The sequence below is a fragment of the Panthera leo genome, chromosome B1 (genome assembly GCF_018350215.1).
Source record: "Panthera leo isolate Ple1 chromosome B1, P.leo_Ple1_pat1.1, whole genome shotgun sequence".
Classification (NCBI taxonomy): domain Eukaryota; kingdom Metazoa; phylum Chordata; class Mammalia; order Carnivora; family Felidae; genus Panthera; species Panthera leo.
The window spans coordinates 162299010-162312247 of record NC_056682.1 but is presented as its reverse complement, the minus strand read 5'-3'; the positions used below and the strand labels follow the sequence as shown (position 1 = coordinate 162312247).

At 36.3% G+C, this 13238-nt stretch overlaps 1 protein-coding gene across 18 annotated transcripts in view; it reads left to right on the top strand.

The window, feature by feature from the left end:
- Window positions 1-13238, top strand: part of FIP1L1 (factor interacting with PAPOLA and CPSF1) — a 78571-nt gene that overhangs the window by 53956 nt on the left and 11377 nt on the right. For 10 of the 18 annotated variants that reach the window (XM_042936382.1, XM_042936390.1, XM_042936381.1 and 7 more), the window contains 3 exons: window positions 4949-4975; window positions 7001-7055; window positions 8864-8919. In XM_042936382.1, the coding sequence (XP_042792316.1) occupies window positions 4949-4975; window positions 7001-7055; window positions 8864-8919 (138 nt within the window). The remainder of the gene's footprint in view (window positions 1-4948; window positions 4976-7000; window positions 7056-8863; window positions 8920-13238) is intronic. The other 8 variants (XM_042936391.1, XM_042936388.1, XM_042936389.1 and 5 more) reach the window with 1 other exon arrangement.

The following is a 13238-nucleotide window of genomic DNA, read 5'->3' as shown; positions in this document are numbered from 1 at the left end:
GTAACGAACTGTTTTACTTTCATCATTAAATAGTTGTATGGTATTCTACATCTGTTTCTTTTCTTACAGGGTAGATGGTAGACAATTTGTGTGTATATATAATCTTAAAAATACTGATGCATAGAAAAGCATGTAGTGTGGAAGGTAATACTTAAAAATTTTTATAAACCTTGACTCTAGGTACTCAGTTTCTTTGTGCAGAATTTACTTACAAGCTTGATGACTTAGAAGTAGAAATCAGTGAGTGTTAAGGAAAATAATCAAATTTATCTGTTTGTAACGTAATAGTGCCAATGAAATTTAGAAGTTGGTGGGAACTTGGAAGCCTAATTTGCATACTTCTGCCATGCTTTTTTTTTTCTTTCACTTGAACTTAATAGAGAAATGATAGGTAGTTATACATATTGGTTAGCTGTTGCAGAGTAGCAAGTCACTTCAGAAGGTAGTGGCTTCAAACAACATACATTTATTATTAAATAGTTATTGTGGGTTAGGAGTGGGGACAGCTTAGCTGGGTCTCTGCTTCAGAGTCTGCCACAGACTTTGAGATGGTCATCTCAAAGGCTTGACTGAGAAATTACTCTTTCAAGATCAGTCACCTCTTTGTTGAAATCAAGATTCATTTCATTTCCTATGTTGCAACTTGGTTCATGAAAGCATGAATGTTGAGAAGACAGTAGAGGATACCGGCAAAATAGAAGTCACTGTCTTTTTTAACCTAGACACAGAAGTGACATCCTGTCATTTTTGCTAGATCTTTTTTGTAGAAATAAGTCATTTATCTAGTCCACACCCAGGGGAGGGTATGAATACCAAATGTAAAAAAAGGCGTAAATCAGCAAGAGGCAGGGATCATTAGAAGCCATGTCAGGCTATCTAGCATGTAACTTTTTTCTGCCTTAGAAAAATAATGATGGGCTACATTGAGAATGAGTTCATACACAGTTTTCATTGTTATTGTTGTTGAGTACAGAGCCTCTATTAATTTTGTGCGAATACTAAAAATATAGTAAATTCCTTTAAATAAGTATCACAGGGCTGCTGCTTTTCTATTTCTTTGTCTCGATTTCTTCAGTTCCCAAATAGGATTTCAGGATCCCCACCCCCATGCTTTACATGGAAGAGTATGCGTTACAGGAAAACTTATATCCGATTCTCTTTCTTTTGAGGATGCTAGATCGTATAGGCTGTCCTACAGCTATATTATTTTACTTCAAAGTGTCACATGTTCTGTTTGTTTCATAAAAATTTGGAATGGAATTTATTTCATGTGTGTTGAATATTGAGCTGTTGAGCAGCAATCCATAGAGAAGTTTAGGATCTGATGCATTGATTCTCAAAGTATGGTCTCTGCTCAGCATCATCATCATTTCCTTGATAGGAATGCAAATTCTCTGGCCATACCGCAGACCTACTGAATCAGAAATTCTAGGGGCAAGACCCAACAATCTGTGTTTTAACAAACTCTCCAGGTTTTTCTGGTGGTCACTAAAGTTTCAAAACCTAATCTACTCAGTCCTATTAGAACTTGAATATTAGTTTTCTAAAAGCTTTGGCCTATAGTACTAGAAATCTTACTTTTATTACTGTTATGCGAGGCTTTCCAGGGAAATAATAAACTTTTTTCATACTCATTTTACAGTTAAAGGAAACAGTAAAACACAATACTTGCCTGTGTAATTCATATCTGTTGCTTAGGTAGTGTGTGTGTAGCCAGGAAGGTGGGAGTGTTGAAGATGAGGACAGTAATTTTGGAGGCCAGTTATCTCTTTCTTTACTGTTTCTCTTGTTATCAAAAGTCAAATACTAAATAGTGATTTTTATATGAGAATTCTATTGACCTAACATTATATCACATATTAAACTTTTGTAGTTGCATTTTGAAAATATACCTGATAACACCAAAGAATTGATTTGTATTGTGTTTTATCAACCTTGTGGTTCTGGTTCAGTAAACATTAACCAATAAAGATTTGCATTGAAATATCTTAGAGGTCTCACAAGGGCCTTTTCTGGTTCTCATACTAACATTGTGATGAGTAGATATTGACTAGAAAGACCTATATCTATATCTATATCTATATCTATATCTATATCTAGATATGGCATGATTTTTCTTTTTGTTCTTAATTCTTTACAGTTGATTGTTTAAAAGCCCGCCCTATGATACTATTATAGAAAGATTAAAATTAAAAGCAGATTGTAATTTGGGGCGCCTGAGTGGCTCAGTCGGTTGAGAGTCCCATTTTGGTTCAGGTCATGATCTCATGGTTTGTGAGTTTGAGCCCCACATTGGGCTTGCTGCTGTCAATGCAGAGCCTGCTTAGGATTCTCTGTCCCCCTCTCTCGCTACCCTTCCCCCACTCGTGTTCTCTCTCTCTCTCTCTCTCTCTCTCTCTCAAACATTCGATTTTTTTAATGTTTTTATTTATTTTTGAGACCGACAGAGACAGAGCACAAGCAGGGGAAGGGCAGAGAGAGAGGAAGACACAGAATCCGAAGCACGCTCCAGGCTCTGAGCTGTCAGCACAGAGCCTGACATGGGGCTCGAACTCACGGACTGTGAGATCATGACCTGAGCTGAAGTCAGATACTTAACCGACTGAGCCACCCAGGCGCCCCTCTCTCTCAAACATTAGAAAAAAAGACTAATTTTAACAACCTTCATAGCATAATTAATAATTTGTTTATAACTTTTATCTTTATGTTTTGTGAAAATTTGACAACTTTGATGTTTTCAAATTCTAAATTTTGAGAGGGCTGACTAGTAATTTCTTAGTTATTTTGCATGAATTCACGTTTTAGTACATTGTAGTGAGTGTTAGCCAAAGTGATGCATGTTGCTCATGTATCCATTTAAGTAGTTTTAGTAGGATTACAGAGTTCTTTGCCTAGTTGGCATACAGTTTTTTTCTTTGTCTTATACAGTAGCCGTCCCCTTATCTGCAAGGGATATATTCCAGGACCCCCAGTGAGTACCTGAAATGGTAGATAGTACTGAACCCTATATCTTCGGTGTTTTTTCCCCACTTTTACATGCCTGTGATAAAGCTTAATATAGAAATTAGACACAGCAAGAGATTAACAACAATAATAAAGTAGAACAGTTGTAGTAATATACTGTAAAATGTTATTTGAATGTGATCTCTCCCTCTCAAAATATCTTACTGTATTGTGCTTACCTTTCTCGTGATGATGTGAGATGATACAGTGCCTGCGTCATGAGATGAAGTGAGGTGAAGGGCATAGGCACTGTGACATACATAGCATTAGGCTACTATTGACCTTCAGACAGTATGTCAGGAGAATCACCTGCTTCCAGACGTGGTTGACTGTGGCTGAGACTAGAAAGCATGGCTGAGGAGGGACTACTATACCCCTAAGAAAGCAATCATGTAGTTAAATGTAAAAACTAGGCCACATAGTGAAGTTAAACAGTGCTCTGAAGACTTCATACTGTTCTAAAGAAAATCAGGTAATAATGGATATTGAGAACACTTAATATGCTCTGCCTTTCTTACTTTTCCCATTTAGTATGGTGTCTGGGACTCTGCTAGCTTGTATTGTTTGCTGGATTCTGTTAGTAATGTAGGAAGCAGCAAGGTAACTTCAGGATGGACCAGAATTGCCATGAGGTGTAGATGAAGTTAGTAGACATTTGGAGGTCTAACAATTTTCGAAACATAACGGCTTACATGTCTTTTATATATCTTTTTCAGTCTTGTTGGTTTTGTAAGTTTAGCATATCCTTTTATTGTGTGGGCAGTTAAATCAGGTGCTTCATTCTCCATTTCTAAAGGTAGCCTCTGGCTACCTTTAGATTTTTTTTATATAAACCTCTCATTCTGGTAAAATGTGCAGAAAAAATTTAAATTATTAGCAGATGTTTCCATTGACAAGAAAACATTTGAAAGTGATTGTTTTCATTATTTTTCCCCATGCATTTAATTAATGAATTTGACATCCCCCCCCCCCCCCTCTTTTGGACGAATTTTGATGCAGTTTTTAAGATAGGATTTAGTAAACCATTCTGACTGTTGAAATTATGGTATAAAATTTTTCATGAAAAATTTTTCTATTTTCCTAATTAGAAATGTCATTATTCTTCATACAAAAAATAGAATTTGTATGCCACATAAGTTTTACATTAGGATTTAAGGGCACATTTGACCAGTGTAAATTAGGAATGTTTATTTATGCATAGTTTATTTCTTAAAGTTTATAATGTGCAAATGAATGAGAGTCATTCAGATTAGTATATACTGACTCCTATAGAAGTAAATTGTCCACATTTATCTTAATGTGCCCTGGGTGTGTGTGTGTGTGTGTGTGTGTGTGTGTGTGTACATACACACACACACACACACACACACACACACACACACACCTATATGAATTGGCTATATCCCCCTTTTCTACTCCCACATATCAAAGGAAATAATAACCTTTCCCCAATCCTGTCAACAGCAGTAAAACAATCCACAGCAACATTTGAAGGTCCCACAAAGCTTTACTAAAGTGAATATTCATCATCTTCAGAGTTATCTCATATTAAGTACAGTATTAAAGAGCCTGTTGATCAATTTTTCTATTAAAATAACAAGATCAGATGTTGATTATCAAACTTAGTGTTAATTTCATGGAGTTTGATGTTTGTGCACAAAAAATGCACAAGTGTGCTTTTTTAACTGATGTCTAACTTTGTGATTACACCTAGTGGGGGAAATCTTGTTACCAAGTTGTTAGACTGGGGTTTCATCAGGAAGTCGGATGTTATACTGGAATTGTTGGTCCTCTGCAAGAAAACAGAATGCTTCTTTTGAGCGAATAAGCCAGGAAATGAGGCGAGGGGTTTATTTCAAAGGTTTTTTTTTTTTGGTGATGGCATAAATACATAACAGGTTATAAAATCCAATTACTATATTAAATTTCATCACTTGTTTTTTAGGTATTCCAATAACTGTACCACCTCCAGGTAAAACTTTTTTCATGTTTTCTCCATCATTGTTAATAAACATGAAATTTCAAGCTTACAGTTCCAGGAGGGACAGTGTCGATGTGGTTAGACTATGGAATAGGCTATTGGGATTTCAAGGTCCTATTTTCAGCTCTGCCTTTGCTTCATTCCAGTTTTGATTAAGATATTTAGTTTTCTTATACCTGTCTTACCCACTTTTTGTAGAAATAGAGAGTCTGAGAAAATTCTCACCATATCAATTTGTTGAAGAAAACAGTATGGGATATAAAAAAATATTTGTATGAAAAAGTTTTTTCAGACCAATGAATTTTTTATATGCTAAAGCAACTGCAAAGAGAAGAGAAGGATCATTTATCTTGACTTTTTCATGGTTTCTGATTTTTTTTACCCTGCTGGCATAACTCAGTATCTTGAGAAAATACGTTCTGAACCTTACAATTAGGTAGATTGACAACTGGTCAGATGATTGTTCTTAGGGTGGTCATTAAATTGTTGATTGTTGTAATGGTGTGATCAATAGTTTGTATGTGACCAAGGGTTGTTTTTTGATACTTTGTCAGTGTTGCCTTTTTAAAAATATTTTTTTGGAGTGTGATGCAAATGTGATAGCAAGTGTTTTACTGAGTTCAGTATTACAGGCCAAGGAATATAAAAAGAAGAGATGACATTGCTCGGAAGGGTGGGTCTGGATTCACAATGACCTTGATAAACAGAAATCGTGGAAGTTTAGGTAGCAGAGGATAGTATGCATATGTAGTTGTGGGATAGTGAGTCACTGATTGTATATCAGTGTGGCTGAAAAAGGCTTATCAGGAAAAGTCATCTAAAGGAGCCATTGGTGTGTCTAGTTTACAAAGAAATGTGGTTGAAAGGGTGTATAAGATAGGCTTTTTCCTGCATTAATTGCTAAACTTCACAGTTCTGAGATGTTTAATAGAGAAGTTACAGATCCTGACACTGGGTGCAGTGAAGATGAGCATGGTGAATTTGAAACAACTTGCAGCAGGGCCGAAAATGGATTTAAATGGACTTTGAGAAGGGTTAAGAGAACTGGGATTCATTTTTACATCAATGACTGAAGAAGGAGGCTTAGTGGAAGTGTTTTCAAATATGTAGAGGGCGATAGAGAGTATATGACGATGGATTGCTTCTTGTCATTCAGGACAGCATATGAATTGTAGTGTGAGAGATGTAAGTCACGTAATTTAGATCATTTCCTGACAGTGAGGGTTGTTAGAACTTGGAAGGAATTGGTATCATAAGTTGTAGAATCTTAAAGTCTTTTGTTGGGATGCTTTATTGACCATCTGAACTTGCAAGTGCAGAGTAGATGAACTGTTAAGGTCCCTTTTAGCCATATTCTGTGGTATTTCATTTAGGTATTATGAATTACTGAGAATGCAGACCTCATGATATAAAGATACAAATTATTTTCCTTCCAAACTAATCCAGAAACTATATTATGTGCCCTTCTTTGTAAAATAGTTCTTCAGGGTCGTGCTATCTAAAACATATTTTATGATGGATGTTCTCAGCCTTAAGCATTTATATATTTACTGGTAAGATTTTATTTAAAAATTATAATTTTAAGGAAATTTCTATACATCTAAAACAAAATATTTTTTGAAAGAGGTAAATGCTATTTTATTTGCTTTTCTTCAAAAGTATTTCAAGTATAACATATCTGGTGGCAACACTACTACTGTTTATATATGGATAAGGTAAGGCATTGAGATTAACTTTCTCATACTCACAAAATGGGCTGTGTGTGGTGCTGAAAATATGACCGGGTGTCCTGACTCCCAGTTTGTGCTCTGTGTATTAGACCAGACTGTTCATTTAAAGTTTTCTTGCTCAAAAAATCTGTTTATAAGTTTAAGCTTCATTTTTTCTGTCCATTATAACATAGAGAAGCACGTTATGTCCCCAGAGAAATTTAGTGATACGCAGCAACTTTGTTTCATACTTGACATTAAATGGACTTTCTATTAACTTTTTTTATCTTATGATTGAATGTTTCAGGTTTTCCTCCTCCACCAGGCGCTCCACCTCCATCTCTTATCCCAACAATAGAAAGGTAAATCAGTATGGATAGTATAAAACTTTTTTATCACTTGTAGACTTTTGACAGAAAAGTCACATACGTATCTTGGTGATATTTTCAGAGATTTAATTTTGTAAACATGAAGTAGTGCCTGAGTCTAGATCTGGGTTAGCTACTTTTATGTAAGACGTTGGACCTATAGTCCCGTAACAACACAGCACAGAGAAAACCGAATGATAGTATTTTGAAATATCTTGGTTTGATTTATGACACACTGATGAAAGAAATTCCTAGATTGGTAAAAACGTGGCTGTAGTCATTTTTGTGGTGTCTACAGATGACTAGTAATCATGAATAATGCACGTCTGTTTTATGATTAAGTAAGAACAGTTCTTAATGGGGACCATAATAAAAGCTGCCCGATTCTTTATGAGCCTGCAGGAACTCAGCTTTCACAAAGGAAGATTGGATCCATTCTACATGGCAGTAGCCTTATTTTTTATGCCCTGCAGCACTAGGAGTACTGTACTAGAGAGTATTTACCTCTTTACAGAGATGCCATTTATTTACATAGATGGCAATATGGTGTTGAACAATATAGGTTTTGGAAGTCTCCGATCTGGCTCAGAGTTTGGCTTCAGAATTCCCTAGTTTTGTGCTGCTAGGCAAGGTTCATAACTATTCTTTGAGACTCAGTTTCCCCTTTTGCCAAATGGTGTTTAGATAGAGTTGTGAAGATTAAAACAGCGAGTGAATAGAACAATCAGCACATTCTTGGCAGATAGAAATCAATAAAAAATGGTAGCCATTACTATTTCCTCTAAAGTACCAAGTAAATTTGATGAAAATAGTGTATTTCTGAAAAATGATCCAAATTCTATTAATAGAAAAATTGTGAGAACTTTACATCAATAGCATCAAACCACGCATAATTTTCAAAAAGGAAATGATAAAGCCCAGTCTTAATTGTGAGAATATAAGGATTTAATTTTATTACGTCCTTGTTAAATATTTTTCTCAATCAACAAATGTTAAAAAGTATTATTTGTTTATCCTGTCAGTGGGGCTGAATTTCTGAATCATTAAAACCCTTTTTTTTTTTTTTTTTTTTTTTTTTTGAGAGAGAGTACAAGTGGGGAAGGGGCAGAGAGAGAGGGAGAGAGAGAATCTGAAGCAGGTTCAGCATGGAGACTGTTGCAGGACTCAGTCTCATGAACCTCGAGACAGTGGCCTGAGCTGAAATCAAGAGACAGACGTTTAATCGACTGAGCCACTCAGGCACCCTAAAACCTGTTGTTTAAGTTTATTTATTTTTGACAGAGACAGAGTGCGAGCATGAGCTGGGGAGGGGCAGAAAGAGAGGGAGACACAGAATCTGAAGCAGGCTCCAGACTCCAAGCTGTCAGCACAGAGCCCGACGTGGGGCTCGAACTCACAAACCGTGAGATCATGACCTGGGCCAAAGTCGGATGCTTAACCGACTGAGCCACCCAGGTGCCCCCAAAACCTGTTGTTTTCTTTTTTTAAGATTAAATTTTAGCAAAGTCTCAAGTACTCTGTTAGTCTCAAAGTTTTCTTTTATCTTGGGAATCAAGCTGAATTGTGTTCACATTAAAAGTACTAGGAAGCTATATTTTTTTTACAAGTGGGTATTAGGTTTAATATGTTTTCAGGTTAAAAGCCTGTTTTTGTATTATAAAGTTAAATTACAGAATTAAGGTTTATCATTATATGGTAGTTAAATGAAAGACATAATTCTGCCTTGATGTTTTGCATTTGCACCAAACTGTTAAAATTTAGAACTTATTTGCAACACATAAAAATACATTTTTCTTCAACAGTGGACATTCCTCTGGTTACGATAGTCGTTCTGCACGTGCTTTTCCATATGGCAATGGTAAGTGTTATTTTTAGCTGCCCAGATTCAGTCTGAACCAGTATTTAAATATTTTTAAAGCAATAAAAACATACTTCTATGGTTTAAAGTACTATCTTATAGAGCAATTAAAAAATATTAACTAAAAGAATAACTATGTCTTACATTCTAGGTTACTTTACAGAAGAATTTTCATTTTTTATCAACTGTACTCTTAAAAATTAGTAAATGGTGACAGCATGGATATTTGTACCTTGCCTTTTCCTAAAAGGATTTAGGATTTGTCAGCAAATTGTCTCAAACTTCGTTCATAATCTTTTTGTTTCTTGCTTCAGGTCATCCAGCTAACCTTGTTCTCCTCTTCCCCTGTTTTTTTCTTCTAGATCTTTTGGCTAGGTCTTCTTTCCTGTTCACTCTTTGCAAAGTAATCCATTCTAGGGGCTTCTGATACCGCCTTCTGCTTAGATCTCTTGATCATCCATTCATTTATTTTAAAAGTGCTATGCACTGCACTAATTTTAGGGATACAGTAAGCTATAAACACTTATCAAATTTATAGCCTGGTGAGGAACAGCCAGGTGACAGAAGAAGGTGTTATGGGAGCATAGTGGAGGGGGTCTCCCACTCCAGAAGGGGTGGAGAGGGAGATAATGTTATTTGAGATTGAAATCATGTTCAGAGGCATAGGGGTGAGAGAGAACCTGGTAGGCATGAACTGAAAGAAGTCTGGTGTGGCTGGAGTGTAGAGATTGCATGATGAATGTTTAGAGAGGAGATAGGAGGTTGTGCAAGGTGTGATAGCCATGCTGTATAGATTTTCAACCTTATTCAGAGGGCTGTGTGGAGCCATTTATTCTATGCTGAGCTATGAAATTGCTAGACTTACATTTGAAAAAGGTCCATGTTGGCTACTTACTGTGAGGAAATTGTGGATTTGTAGGGTGGATGGAAGGAGGAATGGCAAAAATGCTGCTTGATTTGGGGAACAAGAACCTACTGGAATAATCCGGGGAAGAAATGATGATGGTGTCTTGTATTCAGGTAGTACCACTGGGGATGGAGAACATTGAAATCCCCCAAAGGCATTTGCACAGTAGAAGTTATAAATCTTGGTAGTAGGTCAAGTGTCAGTCATCTACATCCATTTACCAGGTAGGTATCTGTACCGGGGTGTTGTACTGTCCTTCAGACCCACCTTGTCCAGACTACATGTATGCCCTTTATTCACATCAAAAGGTGGTTGTTTCTGTTGACTTGTCTCAGTGATTATACAGCCTTTTATTGGTTTGTTGGTTTGTTTATTAGTTCTTGCTGGGCTCCCAGGAAGTCCTGCTCCTTAGGTTGGAGTCTTACTTTTCCCTCTCATTATTTATGTGACTTTCATAGATCTTCAGCTATTAAACTTAGTGAGACTACATTAAAGCACCTTCATCCTACCATTTAATAAACCCTCAAATATTAGCTGTGATTTTTATGATGATCCCCACCATCTCCAGCAAGCTCCGAGTTCTCTCTCTTTTCTGCAGTTTGAGGCAGGGTAGCTTGATTGTTAAAGCACAGGCCCTTCAGTTAGCCTGGGGGTGGGTCCTGCATCTATCTTATCCTTGTAACTTGGGATAACTTAAATAACCTAAATCCTTTTCCTCCTCTGTAAAATAAAGTTTGAGCATAAAGGGCTCAGCACAATGCCCATAATATGTAAGGCCTTGGCACCCATTACTTGTTTAATTATTTAAAATTTTATTTTTACCTTTTTTTAAGGCACTTGTCATTTTCTTTTTCGTGAGATTCCTTGTGTATTTGTTTCCGTACACATAAACATGAGGAATAGCCCATATCAGAAGGAGTAAGACTTCATTCTTGAGGTTACCTATACAGTTTCCTTGTGGAAGATTTCATTATTTAGTATTTATTAAGCATTTAGCTTTTTCTCAAAGTAATACATGCAAATTTTTAATCAGTATATTAGCAAGAGTTTTCTTTTCACTCTTTCCAACCCCAACACCTCTCTCAGAAGCATTTTTTTAAAATATGAAGGACTTCTTTAGTAATAACAGTTATAAAGCATATTGCAAAAATTAATGAGAAGAAAGGAGTTTTCTTCATCCTAATCAAACAAAGCTTTGGAATGAAGATGATGATCCATCTTCCTCTATGTTGGTAATTCTGTTTTACCTTTGTTAATTTATTTTAGGATTTTGTAATTTATCCTCAAACACTGCTTACTAATTTTTCTTGATGTGCATATTAATATATTAAGAATGTGCTCATGGCACCTGGGTAGCTCAGTCGATTGAGCGTCTGACTCTTAATTTTGGCTCAGGTCATGATCTCATGGTTCATGGGATTGAGCCCCATGTCAGGCTGTGCGGTAAAAGCACAGAGCCTGCTTGGGATTGTCTGTCTGTCTCTCTCTCTCTCTCTCTCTCTCTCTCTCTCTCTCCCCCCCCCTTCCCTCCTCCCCTCCCCTGCTCATGCACATTCACACACACTCTCTCTCAAAATGAATAAATATATTGTGCTTATAAAGTAAGACCCAGTTAAAAAGTATTTGGGAGAAGTATCAAAGAACTGCAGAGACCAGCATTTTTGATGCTTTTTAGTTCTTCTGATGGTCTGCATAGCATTTGTATATAAGCTTATCACTCTATTTCTTGATTTATATACCATCTGTTATCATCCTCTTATGATAGATGTGTACTTTGCTCACTTACCATCACTACCCCTCTCTTTTCCCCACCAGTGAAGTTATGACTATTTTTGTACCTCTTTCTGTTATCTACATGTCCTTGGTTTCATGTACTATCAAGTACCTATCACCAGGCAAATTTCCAGGCCTTCACCTCTTCCCCCTCTGCCTGCCAGCTTTGGTCAGCCATACTTCTGCTTAGGAACATTTATATTCTGTCCTATAACCCAAACTGTCTGTGCCCTGACAAATTTTTTATTCTGAAAGCTAAACAATAAACCATATTTACATTATTAGGACTATAAAAATATTGTATAGAGATAATTATAACACTCAAGCCCTGTAAAGGAGAAAGTTCCAATGGCAAATTGAAATTACCTTTTTTTTTCTTAGACTTCATCAACTGTAAAATCATACTACATTTTAATTGGGTTCATATTTGGGGTGCCTGGGTGGTTTCTGTCGGTTAAGCATCCAACTCTTGGTTTCAGCTCAGGTCATGATCTCAGTTTGTAGGTTCAAGCACCGCATCAGGCTCTGCACTGACAGTGTGGAGCCTGCTTGGGATTCTCTCTCTCCCCTCTCTCTCGGTCCCTACCCTGCTTGTACTTGCTCAAATAAATAAACTTAAAAAAATATAATTGGATTCACATTTGAACTGTGACTTTCTCCATCTCAAGGTTTTTTTCCCCAAAAATGTTTTCAGATTTTGTTTTTCATGTATGTCCTTAAGCCATCTGGTGTTCATTTTTGCCTGTGTTATAAGGTAATGATATAATTGTCCCAGTGTCATTTGTTGAATAGTTTATCCTCCTTGAGGGATTTATAATGTCCCATCCATCAGGTTTCCATGTACGCTTGAATCTGTTTCATGGCTTCTTAGACTTGACTAACTCTCCTTTGCTAATAATGCCACATTAGCTTAATTACTGAGTTTTATAGTAAATCTCCTATCTGGTTCAGCAAAATCTACCTACTTATTCTGCTTCAGAAGTATTCTGGTGCCATTGCTCTTACATATCCATTCTGAAATCAGCTTTGGAAGTTCCATGAACAACTGTTTTGAGATTTAGATTAGTGACATTTATATTATGCTTACTTTAGACAAAACGCTGTTAACTCATGTAGTCCTGACAGCTTTTAAAGCAGGTGTACTGTTACTATTCCCATTTTATGGATGAAGTAATTGAAGAACAGCCAGATTAAGTGGTTTCCCTGGTACCACAGAATAAGTGGCAGAATCAGGAGCTGAAACCAGGCAGCCTGGCTCCAGAGTCCTTGCTGTTTGTAAACTAGATTGGAATTACATTGATGCTTAGATCATTTTGTGTGGAATTTGTATTTTACAGCATTGAGTCCATCAACGAACAAGGACTCTCTTTATTTATGGAGATGTTCTTTAATACATTTCAGTCAAGTGCTATAATTATCTTTACACAATTTTTGCACATCTTTGGTTAGATTTAGTCATTGGTATCTAATGTTTTTGTTGTTTTAAGTGATATATTCATTCGAACTTCCTGTTTTGTATTTGCTTGTATTTAGAAATAGGATTGGTATTTGTTCTATTTATACATATAGTATGTATATAGTAATCAATATGTATATTGATCTTGTAGCCAGTTATCTGTTGAACTCAGTATAATTTGTC